The sequence below is a fragment of the Anomaloglossus baeobatrachus genome, chromosome 5 (genome assembly GCF_048569485.1).
Source record: "Anomaloglossus baeobatrachus isolate aAnoBae1 chromosome 5, aAnoBae1.hap1, whole genome shotgun sequence".
Taxonomy (NCBI): domain Eukaryota; kingdom Metazoa; phylum Chordata; class Amphibia; order Anura; family Aromobatidae; genus Anomaloglossus; species Anomaloglossus baeobatrachus.
This window is the reverse complement of record NC_134357.1, coordinates 500923842-500942394: the sequence shown is the minus strand read 5'-3', so window position 1 is coordinate 500942394 and position 18553 is coordinate 500923842. Positions and strand designations below refer to the sequence as shown.

Genomic DNA, 18553 nt, shown 5'->3' with positions numbered 1-18553 from the left:
TGGGGGGAGGCTGGAGGGAGACTGGGGGGAGGCTGGAGGGAGGCTGAGGCTGAGACTGGAGGGAGGCTGAGGCTGAGACTGGGGGGAGGCTGGAGGGAGGCAGAGGCAGAGACTGGGGGGAGGCTGGAGGGAGGCTGAGGCTGAGACTGGAGGGAGGCTGAGGCTGAGACTTGAGGGAGGCAGAGGCTGAGACTGGAGGGAGGCTGAGGCTGAGACTTGAGGGAGGCAGAGGCTGAGACTGGAGGGAGGCAGAGGCTGAGACTGGAGGGAGGCTGAGACTGGGGGGAGGCTGGAGGGAGACTGAGGCTGAGACTGGGGGGAGGCTGGAGGGAGGCTGAGGCTGAGACTGGAGGGAGGCTGAGGCTGAGACTGGGGGGAGGCTGGAGGGAGGCAGAGGCAGAGACTGGGGGGAGGCTGGAGGGAGGCAGAGGCAGAGACTGGGGGGAGGCTGGAGGGAGGCTGAGGCTGAGACTGGAGGGAGGCTGAGGCTGAGACTTGAGGGAGGCTGAGGCTGAGACTGGAGGGAGGCTGAGGCGGAGACTGGGGCAGGCTGAGGCTGGGGGGAGGCAAAGGCTGAGACTGGGGAAGAGAGGCTGATGCTGAGGGAAGATAGAGGCTGATGCTGGGGGAGAGAGGCTGATGCTGGGGGAGTGGGAGAGAGGGGCTAATGCTAGAGACAGAGGACAAGGGATGAGGGATAGTGCAATGACAAAATCGATTGGGTGGGGGGAGTGTAAGGACTCAGAATAAGAGGGGGCAGCATTGGGAGCTCATTGTGAAGAAGGGGCAGCATGTGTGGGATCAGTATGGAGTGGAGCAATGTAGGGGAGTCAATATCAAGAGTGGGGTAGTGTGTGTGTGGGGGGTCTCAGCATAAGCGTTAGTGTGGTGGTCTTAGCATGAGTGGGGCAACATGAAGGTCTCATTATGGAAAAGAGGAAGGCAGCATTAGGAGCTCATGGAGAGGGACAGCATGCATGGGACATTGTGAGAAGGGGGCAGCATGCATGGGACACTGAGGAGGGGGCAGCATGCATGAGACATTGTGAGGAGGGGGCAGCATGCATGGGACATTGTGAGAAGGGGGCAGCATGCATGGGACACTGAGGAGGGGGCAGCATGCATGAGACATTGTGAGGAGGGAGCAGCATGCATGGGACATTGTGAGGAAGGAGCAGCATGCATGGGACATTGTGAGGAGGGAGCATCAAGCATGAGACATTGTGCGGAGGGAGCAGCATGCATGGGACATTGTGAGGAGGGAGCAGCATGCATGGGACATTGTGAGGCGGGAGCAGCATACATGAGACATTGTGAGGAGGGGGCAGCATGCATGAGACATTGTGAGGAGGGAGCAGCATTCATGGGACATTGTGAGGAGGGAGCAGCATACATGAGACATTGTGAGGAGGGGGCAGCATGCATGAGACATTGTGAGGAGGGAGCAGCATGCATGGGACATTGTGAGGAGGGGCAGCATGCATGGGACATTGTGAGGAGGGAGCAGCATGCATGGGACATTGTGAAGAGGGGGCAGCATGCATGGGACATTGTGAGGAGGGGGCAGCATGCATGGGACATTGTGAGGAGGGGGCAGCATGCATGGGACATTGTGAGGAGGGGGCAGCATGCATGGGACATTGTGAGGAGGGGGCAGCATGCAAGGGACATTGTGAGGAGGGGGCAGCATGCATGGGACATTGTGAGGAGGGGGCAGCATGCAAGGGACATTGTGAGGAGGGGGCAGCATTCATGGGACATTGTGAGGAGGGGGCAGCATGCATGGGACATTGTGAGGAGGGGGCAGCATGCATGGGACATTGTGAGGAGGGGGCAGCATGCATGGGACATTGTGAGGAGGGGGCAGCATGCATGGGACATTGTCCTCACATCATGCTGCTCCCTCCTCACAATGTACAGATCATATTTCATAATCGAGGAAGGTGTGGTGGATATACAGTAGTTTATAAGGGAGGGCAGTGTGTAGTTTATTAGGGGCAGTGTCACAGTCACAGTATATAAGTGGGGACGGTGTGGTGGGAATATTTTATACTCATGCTATGTTTTGATGTGCCTGTGGTGATTCCCATTGGGGGGGGGGTTCGTTTCTTATTGATACTTTTTAAAGTGTGCTACAGAGTAGATCTGCCTTAAACAGATGTCGTGTGCGAAAACTCAGTTTTACGTTGTCACTAAGGGGCGCGACCACTTAAAGTGCCTAGGGCAGCACGAAGGCAAAATACAGCCCTGGTAGTACCATGAAGCCTGTGAAGTGTACACAGGCTCTGCAAGGCAGCAGAATGGACCGAGGACAAGGCAGCCACCTCAGGACGGGCAGGTGAGAGAACAGACATCCCTGCTGGGGAGGGGGGCAGGACAGCGTGGGGACGCTGGTATGAGTGATACACTCAGTCTGTGACTATAATTGGATTGTGTGTTACACTGGATGTAGTGATCATGTGAAGCCGGTAACAGCTCCGGAGATTTCTTACATGGGATCTTTTTGATGTTACATCGTCATCTTCTCCCCATTCAGGTCCCTACAATATCGGATCCTCTCAGATCTTCTCTATGAGAAAAGTTTCCTGATTAACCCATTAAGGATGGATAGGGACAGGGACAAGATGGCAGAGAGGATATTACACCTCACCCTAGATATCCTCTTCCGTCTTACTGGGGAGGTGAGAGATTCTGATGACATCACATTACATCATTGTTATCTATGGGAATAACAGATGGACAGAACTGGAGAGGTGAGGACTCTGGAAATGTCTGTAGTGAGATTTATTAATGTGTTTCTCCATAACCAGGATTACACAGTAGTGAAGAAGACCTCTAGTGAGCGCTGTCAGTCCCCTATGTCTGAGGGATGGGGAAGACCCCTGAGTCCAATCACGGGGCCTCTACTTCACCCCCTGATACATGAGGACATCAATGACCAGAAGATCCTAGAACTCACCTACAAGATGATTGAGCTGCTGACTGGAGAGGTGACACTGCTGGGAATGCGGGGACATTATACAGTAACGCTATGAAGGGATCGGGGGATGATGGTATCATTGTATGTGTCAGGTTCCTATAAGGTGTCAGGATGTCACCGTCTATTTCTCCATGGAGGAGTGGGAGTATTTAGAAGGACACAGAGATCTTTACAAGGACGTCATGATGGAGGATTCCCAGCTCCTCATATCACCAGGTAATAGACAGGACTAAATACACATGTATTATTATTATCTGTATGTAAAGATTGAATTCAGACCCTGTGTGTGTTTCCTCCAGTTCTATCCAGTGAGAGGACAACACCAGAGAGATGTCCCCGTCCTCTTCTCCCACAGGACTGTTCTATAGAAAATCCCAATGTTCTTCAGGATGATCAGGTAGATGGAGTGAATGTGTCATGAAATCTCCCTATGATGTGTGGAAGGTTATGAAGGTCTTGTCTTCAGTCTTGGGTATTATATGTTTCATAACTGTGGGATGAGAAAGATGGAGATGACAGGATAAAGTTGATCATAGACATTAGATGTCTGCATCTTCTCACTATTTTCTGGTTATGGAGACTGCTTTTTAGAAATAGGAGTCGACAGGTTGGATTTATACAGGAGACCTGAAGTTATGTGATAACTATTGCTGCCATGTAATGTTTGGTCATCATGATAATTTATTATCTTTGAAATAATTTCTTATGACTTCATCTGTCTCTATAACAATATTTGTTTCAGGGTAAAGATTTGACCCATATTAATACTACAGAGACATATGTGATGGATGATGAGTGGTGTAAAGTGGAGCTAGGTGCAGATTACTATCCAGGTGAGTAGTAATCACTGAATGGAGAAAAGTCACTGAAGTTTATTCTTTTATTGTCTTGTAGCTTTTTAGTATATGTTGACTTTTTTTGGTTTATGGTATGTTGTTTTCTAATTGCATTCTAATTCCTTCAGATAACCACAAAGGTGAGTAAAACCTGCTATGTTCTACTCATTTACTGCCTTGTATAATTCTGTGTTGTATTTTTTAGGATATATGACACAACGTTTTTAATGTCCAGATGGGAGAGATTATTCAATGAGGGGTAAATAATAGGATTTGATAGAGCATTCCTGGTTGAAGTTCCAGAATACTTGCCACCAGAGGTCCACAGTTTGGACATTGTAGCCAACTCTAATCTGAATCTGGAGACTTATCCCAGATGCCTTGTCTTTGAGACTCAGGAGGGCTGAGCATCATTTTTACCTGTGGCCGAGTTTGCCATCATCAACTGACGTAAGGAGTCTACTGGTAGGTCGCCATTATTTGGCGCATACGCTTTTCCCCCTCAATGTGGCACATTTACAGGGAAGGGGGCTTCTGGTATTCCAGAAAAGGAGCATTTTTCTGCTTCGCTCTCTTCGGTATTGCAAAAAGTTCAGAGGAATCTTAGGATGATGGGTGATAGGTAGAAATGTTTGGCTGATAAAAAGCGTTTGCTAGATCCGGACCTCAGAGTGAATAATTTTGTATGGTTATCCTCCAGAAACATCAAATTGAAAAATCCAACTTGGAGGTTGGGTCCGAGGTTTATTGTTCCCTATAAAATCACTCATATCATTAACCCGGTAGCATTTTGCCTGGAACTTCCACGGGCCTTGAAAATTCACAACAGATTTCATAGGTCATTGTTAAAGAAATTTGTTGAACCACTGAAATCCTCTCCTTTACCACCCGTCCTGGTCTTCGTGGATGTCAATCTTGAGTTTCAGATTGCCAAAATTGTTGACTCTCACCGTGTATGTTGCTCACTTCAGTATCTTGTCCACAGGAGGGGCTATGGACCAGAGGAGAGGACATGGGTTCCATCATCTGATGTAAATGCCACTAGGTTGTTGCTTGCATTTCACTCTTCCCACCCACGGTTGGCTGACAATCCAGTGGCAGCAAATGTTAGAAAATCCCAGAGGTTGGCAGCAGGTGTTGTTATCTGATAGCTCCCTGTTTCTGCAGCAGCGGACTCTATGACCCTGGGAAACTGTCAGTTTTTCCTCTTAGTTGCCAGCCTCTGACTTCCTTTATAAACCTCACCCTGGGGTGGTTTGGGTGCAGTTTATTGTTGTTCCTGACTGTGGTTAGCAGCGGTCGTCGACTCTTGTTTTTCCAGAAACTTCGGTGGTAGCTGCTTTTAAGATAAGTGTTTGACTTTTGCTATTTACCTGGGTTCAGGTGGTAGCATTTGTGTTTCCCCTGTATTGTTTCCTTTTGTCTCCCTTAGCATTAATGCTGTTGACAAGCGCTCATACCCGCCATCCTTACTTAGATCCCAGATCAAGGTTTGCCTAGGGTGAGGTATTCCTGCTCGGCAGCAAGTGCGAAACCTGTATAGGGTTGGTGAGGGCAGTAAGGGTGAGCTGCAGGTTGCTGTCATGGTCACCACTTATCCCTTTCCCTAGTGATAGGACATTCCTTTCCCCTTTCCTTTGTATTGTACTATATGACTGGTATAGCTTCTATACCCGGCCGTGACATCAACCCACTACATCCGATCATGCTGTTGTTACCTCCCGTGCGAACAGTTAAAACACTGCAAGTGGCTCGCACTGCAGGTAACAACAGCATGATCGGATGTAGTCTGCGCAAAACAAACAATATAAGAGGAAAAATGCCGCCCACCCGCCACCAGAAGTGATCTATTTATGGCGGGCTGCATGTGGGCATATACCTGATCTACCCAATTAGTAACTTCTATTGGTGTTCAGGTCAAATTCCAACCCCAAACTGAACTTTATCTAAAGTCCGGCTGAACCAATTGAATCAAACTTCCACTGATCTCTCTAATCATCACTAATCACTAATTAGCTCATCTCTAATCATCACTAATCAAGGGAATCTCAGTTCACAGAACAGATACGATTGACCTTTTATGTAGATGATATAATTTTTGTGGACCAAGTTAAAGATACCCTACCTTACGTTATTTCTACCTTCGATGTATTTGGACAATATTCCAGCCTATCCATTAACTGGGACAAATCTGCATTAGCAAATGTTCATTTTATGCGTTTACATGTCGGGCACAAGATGTTTTGATTATATTTTATTGATAGCTACTATGTCATGAGTGCTTAACAAAAACATATCGGTATAGCCTCTCTATAATCTATCTCCCATTTGTTTATTTAATTTTTGGGTGATTGATAAAGAGCATACGAGACTAATTATCTTGGCCTTAGTAGATCACATGAATTTATGTTCTATGACGTGAGTGATCTCAATTCTCATTATGGTTGTGGGATTTCACATGATATATTTTTAATTTTTTAATGAATTAATAAAAGGTATGTTTTAAATTTCACTTTGGTGCTTTACATAAGTTTTATTGTTTAAAAATAAAACTGTGTAGTTCTGCTCACCTACATAGAGGAAGAACTGTCATTATCCATTTATCCTAATGTTACTGGAATGGTGAAATTGTCTCTAATTTAAAGGATCGGAACTTTTTACACATTAAAAAAAAATACCCTGCATACTTGAGAGCAGTGAAAATAAAAAATTTACAATTGAAAGTGCTTAAAAAAATGTTCCTGTGCTGAAATATTCTTATAAATGTGCTCCTTCTATGTACTGTCTAACATCTGTGTCCGAACAAGCAGAGCTGCTCCCATTCATGGTCAGCACATACCACACCTCCTGGCCAGGAAAGGGGAATCAGGCATCACGTATGATAAATGAGTATACAGACGAAATAGTACGGGTTCGAGGTTCCTACATTCTGAAGTAATACATTTCCCTACCAGAGGTAACACAGGAGTGAGTGTTTCTGCTGCATCTCCAGCCCTCCTGAGTTCATCATAAAGTCATCATAGTCCTCCTTGCTGATTTGAAGCTACTATCACTTGATCGCTTATACCAGGGGTCTCAAACTCAGCTGGGCCGCACATGTGAAAAATTTAATTTGGGGGGCTGCATTTTTTAATTATACCATATTTTTTTTTCTATACACCTTTTGGGTCTTTTCTTTTGAACACTTTTCACTCGTTTATTTTATTCCTCTTAATTGTACTCGTCATATGGTTTATGGTATGATTTTATTTCTTGAGTCATTACGGATGTGGCGATAACAAACGTGCGCTTTTTTGTTCTAGTTTATATAAAAAAAGAATTTCTCTATCGTTTCATTGGGGGACACAGGACCATGGGTTATGCTGCTGTCACTAGGAGGCTGACACTAAGTAAACAGAAAAAGTTAGCTCCTCCCCAGCAGTATAACCCCTGAGCCGGAGGCGGGCTCAATCAGTTTTTTGCTTAGTGTCGTAGGAGGCTGATGTGGGCCGACTGGGCCCCCTTCAGCCACTTGATTTTTTGCGTATTTTTTTTTTTTTTTTTCATTTTTTCTCGGCGACACTCGTCGCTCTCATCTGTGGTACTTTTCTGTTTCTGCAGGTATCGTACTTCTCTTCCTCAGCTCTCGCAGCCCGGTGGGTACCACTCCCTAGGGTCGCAGAGGTTTGAGTCTTTGGGCCCTCGCCCCCGTCCATTCCCGCGGTACCATTCCCTGGTGTGTTCGTGCGGGGCAGAATCTTCCTGGGCACCCCTATCCGCTCTGCGGTATCACCCCAAAGGGCGCAAGGGGCTCGGCAAATAGGGACTGGACCACAGCGTGTCACGATCTGGATGGGGCCCGCAGCGCTGCTACGTTTTTTAGGGGTTTCTATCCCCACCAGGTCCACCTCCCTGCCTTCTTCAGCCGGCTCCCTGGTGCCCGCAGCCATCCCTTCTGCGAGCGGTGCACACAGGAGTATGTGCAGAGTCTCAGCCTGCACTCTACAGCGCGCCGAGGATCAGGTAGGACACCCTCTCCTACCTTCTCCCCCTCGGGCGGCTGCAAAAATTTAGGCCCCGGTCTGGGCCTAGTCGCCGGGCACCCCCGCAACATCCGCGGAGCTCCCTGAAGACTCCTAGGCCGGGCAGTTTCGGATCGCTGCTGCGGCGCGGCAGCCTCAAATTTAGCCCCCGGCCTCGGCCGGGTCCGTGGGGTCCCAGGCCGCGACGCCGCCGCCTCGCGGCCAGGTACGCCGGCGCTGCCCCTGCCGTGCGGCAGCGTCATAATTTACCCCCCGGCTTCGGCCGGGTCCTCGGCGTCCTAGGCCGCGCCGCCGCCACCTCGCGGCCGGATCCGCCGGCGCTGCCTCTGCCCGCGCGGCAGCGTCATACCTTAGCCCCCGGCTTCAGCCGGGTCCTCGGCGTCCTAGGCCGCGACGCCGCCGCCTCGCGGCCGGGTCCGCCGGCGCTGCCTCTGCCGCGAGGCAGCGTCCAAATTTAGCCCCCGGCTGCGGCCTGGTACTCGGCGTCCCAGGCTGCGACGCCGCCGCCTTGCTGCCGGATCCGCCGGCGCTGCCTCTGCCCGCGCCAGCGCGGCAGCGTCAGAATTTCCCCCCCGGCTTCGGCCGGGTCCTCGGCGTCCTATGCCTCGCGGCCGGATCAGCCGGCGCTGCCTCTGGCCGCACGGCGGCGTCACTCCTTAGCCCCCCGCTTCAGCCAAGTCCTCGGCGTCCTAGGGCCGCGACGCCGCCGCCTCGCGGCCGGGTCCGCCGGCGCTGCCTCTGCCGCGAGGCAGCGTCCAAATTTAGCCCCCGGCTGCGGCCTGGTACTCGGCGTCCCAGGCTGCGCCGCCGCCGCCTCGCGGCCGGATCAGCCGGCGCTGCCTCTGGCCGCGCGGCGGCGTCATACCTTAGCCCCCGGCTTCAGCCGGGTCCTCGGCGTCCTAGGCCGCGACGCCGCCGCCTCGCGTAAAAATTTAGCCCCCGGCTTCGGCCTGGTCCTAGGCGTCCCAGGCCCGCCTCCTGCGCAGCGCTATTGGCCGCCGGCTTCCCCTTCTCCGCCCTCCGCTCTGCCCCAAGCATCATCAGGGGGGTGGGGGATATTTTTTCCCGCTCCCTCAGCGTTCATTTTATTTAAAAGACAAAAAAAAAAAAAAAAAAAAGACAACAAAGATTATGGCAGACTTTCGGATCTGCGGATTGCTGAGGCTGCAGCAACCTTTTTCGGGGAAAAACAAAGCACACTCTTTTGGTAGTGTATATTTTTTTATATGGGTCCATTTTTTATTATAGATACGTGCACGATCTTTCATACATTGACTCCTACATTGCTTATGCGGGCACTTGTTTTTTCTATCACGTTTTTTAGTACATAGCGTTTCCTGCTCGACTTTTTAGTGATTTTGGGCCGGTAAGCCCAAGACTCGGTCCCCTTTTTTGTGAGTCAGTTTCAAGAAGATGTCAGTTTGCTGTTGACCCCTGCCGGCTTGTAACGCCCTGTCTCAGGCCACAACTCCCCTCGCTACGTCCCTCGGGTTCGTGCGCATGCGCCGCGTCTCCGGCCGATGCTCGGTCATACCATATATAGGACTGGCGCAATCCCCTCGGGGAGGGGAGTCCCGTACCAGGGACCTTTTCTCCTATGCTGGAAGCGGACCCGCCAGGTCTCGTCCTTGTGGCCCCCCCAGTTTCCACTTATCCCCCAGGTCCAGACTGTCCTTCCTCTGGCAGTCTTCCGGCTCTGGGGTGATGGCCCAGGCTTCCACCTCCGCTGGATTCCGAGCAGGACCCGGATGTCTTGGCGCATGACGAATAGCCTGCTACAAATGGTGAGTCAAGCCGTAAGGCTACGCACAGCCCTCTTCTCTCCGTGCATGCAGGTCTCCCATAAGACATTTGAAGCAGACCCTTATGTGCTCAGAGGACATCCAAAGCTCGCCGAGTTACCGCGGGCTCACAGACAACTACCAGACACGGAGTTGACCAGCAGTAAGTCTTGTCATTGTCTTTTTTCCCTTCTCCAAGGCGATTTCGGAGAGAAGGGGCACACTATACTGGAGTCGCTAATGATCACAGACGGCAACCAGACACGGCGTTTACCAGCGGTAAGTCGTGTTATTGTCATTTCATCCCCCCCAAAGGGCTCTGGAGAATGGGGGCATGCCTCTTTCCAGGGAACAAGGTGGGGGCCACTGCGTGATCATGGATAATCCCCGGACGTGTTTTTTCCCAGTGGTAAGTCTGTTTATTTGTCTTGCCCCTTCTCGAAGGGGGCTCCGAAAGGAAGCGACACGCTACCCTTTATGCGACCCGCCTGGGTTCCTCGGGGCTTCTCGTCACTATCGTGCCGCTCCGCAGGGACTTCCCGGACACCATACGCAGCGGTCCACGTCCCACCTATGCCGACCCAGGGCTGGGTATCCTCTTGAGTGAGTACCCTCTTTTCACAAACCTGATGTCTGCCCGCTACTCGGCCTGAACCTCTAGCATCAGTGTTCCCACCATCGAGACCTCTGACTCGGGATCAGGAACGCAGATTCGATATCTAGGAAGTCGCTGACTTTTTTTCCGACTTTCGGGAACGCCCTTTCGGAGATAGGTCGCGTTTATCCCTAGACTACGTCAGGGTAGGCTACTCTCCCCCCTAGGCTACGTAAGAGAAGGGTATATCCCCTTCCCGGCATCGGCCCTGATGCACCAGGTTCGTTCCCTCACGCTAACCCGTCTGGAAGCCTTTATCCCTACAACAACTATCTCCGCCTTGCAGGGCTGCGGTCCGTTCCAGCCTTTCTAAAAACGCTTACAGGGATCACTGTCCCTACGTATCCTACCCTGCAGAGCTGCTAGGCTTTCTCTGCCCAGAAACGACCGGGAGGCCCAGAGTCTCCCTTCAAGAACCATCGCCTTGAGGCTCAGACCATCATCACCCTCTAGGAAGCTACCCCTTCCTTGCTACTAGGGTAGCTGGGCTACCGGAAGGAGCCCTCCCGGACCCGGTCCGGTCCATCATCCCTCAGGCACAGTATTCGAGCCGTTCAAGGGTGGCTACTCCTCACGCAGGAGTAGTTTTTTCCCTCCTGGCACAGAGTCCCGTGTGCCTTTTGCCTCCTGCGCCCGTTTCTTCCCTTCGGTTTTTTGGCTCCTTCACAGCCTGTGGTGGTGATAGCGACGGTGCACATACCAGATTTCATCCCAGACTCTCCAACGGAGCGCACTGAGGAACGGAGACAGGAAGGTTCCGTCTTCGCGGGTGACCCGCCAATCCCCTCCTAGCGGACCAGTCTTCGCAACCATCCCTGGGAAGCTCCCTGTCCTCCTCTGGAGCTTATTATCAACCGTCACCAGCCCCCCGTGCTAGGGTTTGCTATCCCACCATTCCTCGGCGGGGTCCCGAGGGACACTCCTAGAGAGTCGTCTCTCCTTCAACATTCCGGACTTCAGAGGCAGCTGGCTAGCACAGTTACAATTTCTTCTCTAGGTCGCGGTGACCCAGCCAGGTTCCAGCCGGACCATGCCGCAGCGGTGGTTACATCATCCACCAGGAAGTTGCAGAGAGTGTCATGGCAAGGGAAGAGGCCTAGAAGATCTTGCTCTGGGACGGGTCCCTTCGCTCGCTAATCTCGGCAGCACATCCCTAGCGTGGACGTTTAGACGGCCGATGTCCGCGGTAGGATGGACCTCGCGTAGGTAAAGGGCTCCAACGCGGAAATCACCAGCCAGATCTCTGGCGAAGGAAGACCTCCGGTCGTGGACCATTTTTGGCCTTCCGATCCAGATCTGTCAAGGGTGCTTAGAGTATGCACCTGCTCTGGACTAGATGTCGACGCCCTAGTCCGGTCGTGTAGCCTGTTCAGGCTCTCGTGTATCTGCCCGCGGCTTCCTATGATCTCGAGGGTTCTCAAGATGGACCAAGGCAAGCGATAGATCGGGAGTGACCCAGGCGAGCATAGTTTCACATCATTTACTCATCTCCTCGCAAATTCCCCGTGGCCCCTTCCAGACCGCAAAATTCTTCAGTGTCGGGGCCCCTCTATTCTACCAGGGCTCAGAAGTCCCAAGTTACATGGCCTCATCAGTGGATCCCGGATGCTGGCTCGTCAGGACTGTGGGCAAGATGATGGCAGGCATTGAAGAGGGCCGGGAATCAAGTTTCCTCGAAGATTTATTTCAGCGTTCACTAGAGATGTGGGACCTGAATCCAGTGATGGGTTCGATCAAGGTTCCCCTTTTTTCTCTGCTCCCACCTGTTTTTTGATAGGTGGGCTCCTCGTGGCCATCGGGTTGTTACAGACGACATCAGGGCGGACAGCCCTCTTGTCGTTTTTTCCCCACTTTTCCGGCTCCACCAGCAGGACAAGGGGGGGCTACATCCAGAACCTTTCGTTTCTGTCCAAGACACCTCGCTGTTTCCTTCCAGCAGAGGACTTTGGTTTTCGGTTTTTTCGGTTCTAGGCTCCTCTCTCGGCCTAAAAGGGGCATAGTTCGTTCCAGGGCTGGTGCGAGCCCTCAGTTTTTCGTGCCTGCCGGACACCATTTTTCGGTCTCACCGACCGTCAATCCATCCTTCCACCCTTGCCCAAGAAGCGTGTGCTGGCGCCAGGGGCCAGAATTTCACATGGATCCTTTCCTCCATATGTGCAGACTATCGCATGAAGGATGGACTTCCGCCGCGGTCTACCGGGCAAGGGGCACCCTCGAACGATTGAACTCCAGTCGTCGTTTGACCAGGGCCGCTCTAGCTGGCATACCTTGACTTTTTTCTACCAAGTTCACACCCGAGCTTCGGCAGAGGCCAGTCTTGGCGTAGGGTTTGCGGGTGGCATTGGCACACCTGTAACAACATTAGGCGCTTGTAGGTCTGGGTCAAGCCCAGCAAGGGGGAAGTGGCTTCCTTCCTATCTCCGGTGATGGTTTTTCTTCCCACCCAGGGACTGCTTTTGGACGTCCCATGGTCCTGTGTCCCCCAATGAAACGATAGAGAAAGAAGGATTTTTGTGTACTCACCGTAAAATCTCTTTCTCTGAGTCTTCATTGGGGGACACAGCACCCACCCTGCTTGTGTTTTTTGTTATATAGGACATGCCTGTTGCCCCAGTGCCTGTATTCCCAGCTCACTGGTCACACGAAGGATCGTCATAGTTTCTTACCTTGTTTTATTCAGGATTGTTTGGTTCTCCTCCTACTGCTTGTGCACTAAACTGATTGAGCCCGCCTCCGGCTCAGGGGTTATACTGCTGGGGAGGAGCTAACTTTTTCTGTTTACTTAGTGTCAGCCTCCTAGTGACAGCAGCATAACCCATGGTCCTGTGTCCCCCAATGAAGACTCAGAGAAAGAGATTTTACGGTGAGTACACAAAAATCCTTCTTTTTAATAGTAAAAAATGTAATGCTTTATTTTTTTACATTTTATTCCCTTCTTGTAAGTAATATCTACTTTCAATTTTCACCATGTGGTAATTTTGGCCAACATCTTGTAGTAATGTTCCCATTCTGGTCTTCATCTTGTAGTAATGTCCTCCATAGTTGTCCCCTTCTTGTAGTAAGGTTTCCATCCTTGTTCCCTTCTTGTAGTAATGTGCCTATCCTTGTCCCCATCCTGTAGTCATGTGCCCATTCTATAGTAATGTGCTCATCTTGGTCCCCATCTTGTAGTAATGTGCCCATACTTGTCCCCACCCTGTAGTAATGTGCCCCATGCTTGTGCCTATTCTGTAATAATGTTCCCGTTCTTGTCTCCATCCTGTAGTAATGTACCCATCCTATAGTAATGTGCCCATCCTTGTTCCCATCTTGTAGTCATGTGCCCATCCTTGTCCCCATCCTGTAGTAATGTGCCCATCCTGGTCCCTATCGTGTAGCAATATGCCCATTCCGAGTCCTCTTCTTGTAGTAATGCCCCCTTTCTTAGTCCCCTTCTTGTAGCAATGTCCCATCCTCCCATCCTCTAGTAACGTCCCCTATTGTGCCATTGATCACATTCACATAAAAAAAAAATTCTTCTTAACTGTCTTCCATTTCCCTGGTGTACTCTTTTCTGCTTCTTGCAGCCTGCAGGCATGTAGACCCCTTGATAATCGCAACCCGGTGCAGGGGGCCACCGCCATCAGCACTTTATTTCAGTTGAATGTATTGCCGCGTAGAGACAAGTTCTCTGCCTAGCTATACCAGTAGCAGCTGCTGGCCAGAGGCCAACAGCTGACGTCTGTGTTTGACGTCAGCTGCTGGCCTCTGATTGGTTGGTGGCTGCCATTGGTAAAACTGTGCAGAAGGTTTGTCTCTACGCAGTGCCAACAATACATTCAACTGAAATAAAGCGCTGATGGTGGCAGCCCCCTGCACTTGGCTGCGATTGTCAAGGGTTCTACATGCCTGTGGGTCACAAGAAGCATGTTTAAGACCCCTGGCTTATACTGTATACTATAGTGCTACTTTATTGCAGTACATTTGTGCTCACAAATTGACATACCCTGGCAGATATTTAGCTTTTTTGCCCTTTTTTCAGAGAATATGAATAGCACAAAAATCTTATTTTCCACTCATGGTTAGTGGTTGGGTGAAGCCATTTATTGTCAATCTACTGTGTTTTCTCTTTTTAAATCATAATGACAACCAAAAACATCCAAATGACCCTGATCAAAGGTTCACATACCCCAGTTCTTAATACCATGTATTGCCCCCTCTAATATCAATGGCAGCTTGAAGTCTTTTGTGGTAGTTGTGGATGAGGCTCTTTATTTTCTCAGATGGTAACACTGCCCATTCTTCTTGGCAAAAAGCCTCCAGTTTCTGTAAATTCCTGGGCTTTCTTGCATGAACTGCGCGCTTGAGTTCTCCCCAGAGTGGCTTAATGATATTGAGGTCAGGAGACTGAGATGGCCACACCAGAACCTTCACTTTGTTCTGCTGTAGCCAATGACAGGTCGACTTGGCCTTGTGTTTTTTATAATTTTTATATTGGAACTTCCAAGTACGTCGAGTATGCAGCTTCTGGGCTGATGAGTGCAAATTTGCCTCCAGTTTTTGCTGATAACGTGCTGCATTCATCTTTCCTTCAACTTTGACTAAGTTTCCTGTGCCTTTGTAGCGAGATACTTTGTGGCATTTGTGCAGTGATGGCTTTCTTCTGGCGTCTCAACCATGCAGCCCCTTTTTCTTCAAGTTCCTCCTTGTTGTGCATCTTGAAAACGCCACACCACTAGTTTTCAGTGAGTCATGTATTTCAGCTGATGTTCTTTGTGGGTTTTTCTTGCATCCTGAACAATTTTCCTGGCAGTTGTGGCCGAAACGTTTGTTGCTCGACCTGATCGTGGTTTGGTTTTTACAGAGCCTCTGAGTTTCCATCTGTTAATCACAGTTTGAACACTGCTGACTAGCATTATCAATTTCATCGATCTCTTTTTTGTTTTGTATCCCTTTCCTGTTTTATACACCTCAACTATTTTGTCCCATAGATCCGTTGACAATTCTTTTGCTTTCCCCTTGACTCACAATCCAGAAACGTCAGTGGTTGAATGAAAGATGCAAGAGTCTGTCTGGATCCCCGAAACTCACTCCGCTTTTACACACACATTACAAGCAAATAAGTCACAGGTGAGGCTGTTACCTATATTAGCCATTCAAACCCATTTGTGTCAACCTCTGTGCATGTTATCAGGCCAAAATCACCAGGGTATGTGAACTTTTGATCAGGGTCATTTGGATGATTTTGGTTGTCATTATGATTTAAAAGGAGAAAACACAGTAGAAATGGCTTCACCCAACCACTATGAGTGGGAAAAAAAGATTTTGTGTTATCATTCATATTCTTTGAAAAAAGGCCAAGAATGTAAAAAATCTGCTGCGGTATGTAAACTTTTGAGCACAACTGTAAATAGCTAAATTGCCATTCTGCTGTGAAGCCCAGCTGAACTTCATAGGGGGACTAACATGGCAACAGTGGAGACATGTTCTAGACCTCTTGGCAGCAATTGTATGCCATTGGCACTCCATCATCAAGTCGTGGAGTGGCCAATAGTTGCCAGTGCACATGCCCACCATGTGTCCGGAACTACAGGGTATGAGACGGGCTCAGGAACTGAGCCTACTCTGTGTTTCTCCAGCCCCAAAAGACATATCTTTTAGTTACAGTGGCAAATAGGTTACTCATAATCCATTAGTCCTTAACTAAAAGGTCTCCTGTTGCCACGACTACCTTTTTTATGATTCTCCACTGAACCTGCAACTAGAACTAAAATAGAAAACTTTGAAGAAGCTGGCCTCATCAGAGAAGTGTAAAATTGAAAGGGTACGACATGGTGCCCTACCATCATAATCTATTAGTCCATGATTTTAGGTCTATTGTCTTAGTTGATAATTAAATGTTACTACAATTTGTATAGAAATGTTATAAAATGTATAATATATATTATGAATAGTACTATAATGTCAAAGCACTGTTTTTGAAAAACAGTAACATTGTTTGTTTTTATTCCTGGCAGATGACTGTACCCAGAGTTCATGGAGACATTTCATATTTTCAGATTTTAAAGCAGAAGATGATGGTATCACACCAGCTGCAAGTGAAGATCATGCCATTATAGCTGATGTATCTTCAGCCCTTCAAAGTAAAAATCTATCATCTGATCCTTTACAACAGGTCCAATCTTCTGGTTCATTAAAGACTTCTAAGCAAAATAAAAATAACATAAGAGAAGTTAAATGTCAAGGAGATCACACACAGGAGAAGCTATTTTCATGTTCGGAATGTGGAAAATTTTGTAGAATTAAATCAAAGCTTGTTAGACATCAAAGGATTCACACAGGAGAGAAGCCATTTTCATGTACTGAATGTAAGAAATGTTTTAGAAGTAATTATGATCTTGTTAAACATCAGAGAATTCACACTGGGGAGAAGCCGTTTTCATGTTCAGAATGTAGGAAATGTTTTACAGAGCTATCACATCTTATTGCACATCAGAGAACTCACACAGGGGAAAAGCCATTTTTATGTTCTGAATGTGGGAAATGTTTTACACAAAAATCACATCTCATAACACATCAAAGAACTCACAAATGTGAAAAGCCATTTTTATGTTCAGAATGTGGAAAGTGTTTTAGACAGAAATCACATCTTCTTAAACATCAGGTAAGTCACACAGAGAAGTAATTATTTTCTTAATATTCCGTTAACAATCAAGCCCAATTTTTTAAATCTGATATCACCTTTTGGTAATAACACTGAAATAGTTTTAATATATTCCAATGATTGTGAAAGTGTTTTTCATGACAAATTATACTTTGTTAGTGTACGTCAATATGTTTTATGTTTATTTATGAAAATATTGGAAATTTGATGAAGAATTTATCATTTTCAGACTTTCATTGTTTATACCCCTAAACCTGAAAGCCATGCCAGGCAAAAAAATGCAATAAATAGTATTTTACATTTGTCTACTTTATGTTAACATTATTTTTCAAATGTGCTTTTTTTTTTTATTAAGATGTTAGGACGCTTAAAAGTTTAGTAGCAGTTTTTCATTTCTTCAAGGAAATTTACAAAACTTATTTTTAGAGACCTATTCATATTTCAAGTGACTTTGAAAAGCCTATATATGATCCCATTTCCAAAACAGAACCACTCATATTATTCAAAGTGCCTGTCAAAGTTCTCTACTTTTTCTGCTTAACAGCAAATATTGCAAAATTGAATCAACGAAATGAACAGAAAAATACATTTTCCACTAAAATGTTGCTAACTTCCATGGCAAATAATAACACTGAAAAACAAATATTCCTTATATCAAAGATGGATCCCTGAGAAAAGAATATAAAACTTAACTTTTATTAAATTGTGATAAATTAACCAACCTACAAAAGTGCACTTAGTATTTCACCTTATAAAAGATGACTAGTGAAAATTAAAATAGTTTCTAAAAAAGAAACCAACATAAAATCTCTTCAAAGAATAATGTCTCATGTATAGTTCAGGAGTTACTTTTCTTGGCCTACATTATTTCCGCGTCTGGGTTTAGGATGAATCCCTCCAAGGTGCAGTCTATTTTTAATTGGGACCATCCTGGAAACCTTAAAGTGCTACAGTAGTTCTTAGGTTTCATGAACTACTATAGAAAATTCATAAAGAATTTTTTGGCTATAGCAAGCCATCTGACCAGTATGATTAAGAAAGGGATGGACAGAAGGATTCTCCAGGCCATACCATTTCGACCTTGTATGACTTGTTTCTCAGATGCAGAGGTGCAAGGGACGGCTTGCCTGGGTACTTTGGGAAATGGGAGAGAGAGTGGGGGAGGCCATTCTCGGCTGAGGAGCGGACCAAAATCCTACTCTTTATTGGTAAAACTTCGCTGAATGTGATATCACAGGAGAGGTGCTACAAGATCCTATCTAGGTGGTATAGGTGTCCTGTGAGTATCCATGCTGCCTTTCCATCAGCCTCTGATGTGTGCTGGAGATGCCAAAAGGAGAGGGGAACCCTCACTCATATCTGGTGGTCATGTTCCCCGGTGAGATCATTCTGGGAGAGCATTTTCCAGTTACTCAAACTATCCTTGAGGCAGATCCAGCCCACAAAAGAGTTAGCTCTCCTGTCCCTCGGGAATGTTTCTGCTTCAGGGTTTAGGAAAGGTTTATTAAGACATTTTTTAACAGCTGCTAGAAACCTAATTCCAAGATATTGGAAGCAAACTAGAATCCCATCACGGGATGAATTCATAGCAGAGTGCAACGTGATCCTCAGGATGGAGACATTGATAGGTCAGACA

The 18553-nt window shown here is 48.0% G+C and overlaps 1 protein-coding gene across 1 annotated transcript in view; it reads left to right on the top strand.

The window, feature by feature from the left end:
* The window catches only part of LOC142312829 (uncharacterized), a 177211-nt gene that overhangs the window by 67553 nt on the left and 91105 nt on the right, over positions 1–18553 (top strand). The window contains 6 exon segments of the mRNA XM_075351815.1: positions 2541–2681; positions 2811–2990; positions 3073–3196; positions 3280–3377; positions 3723–3813; positions 16271–16917. Of these exon segments, the coding sequence (XP_075207930.1) occupies positions 2541–2681; positions 2811–2990; positions 3073–3196; positions 3280–3377; positions 3723–3813; positions 16271–16917 (1281 nt within the window).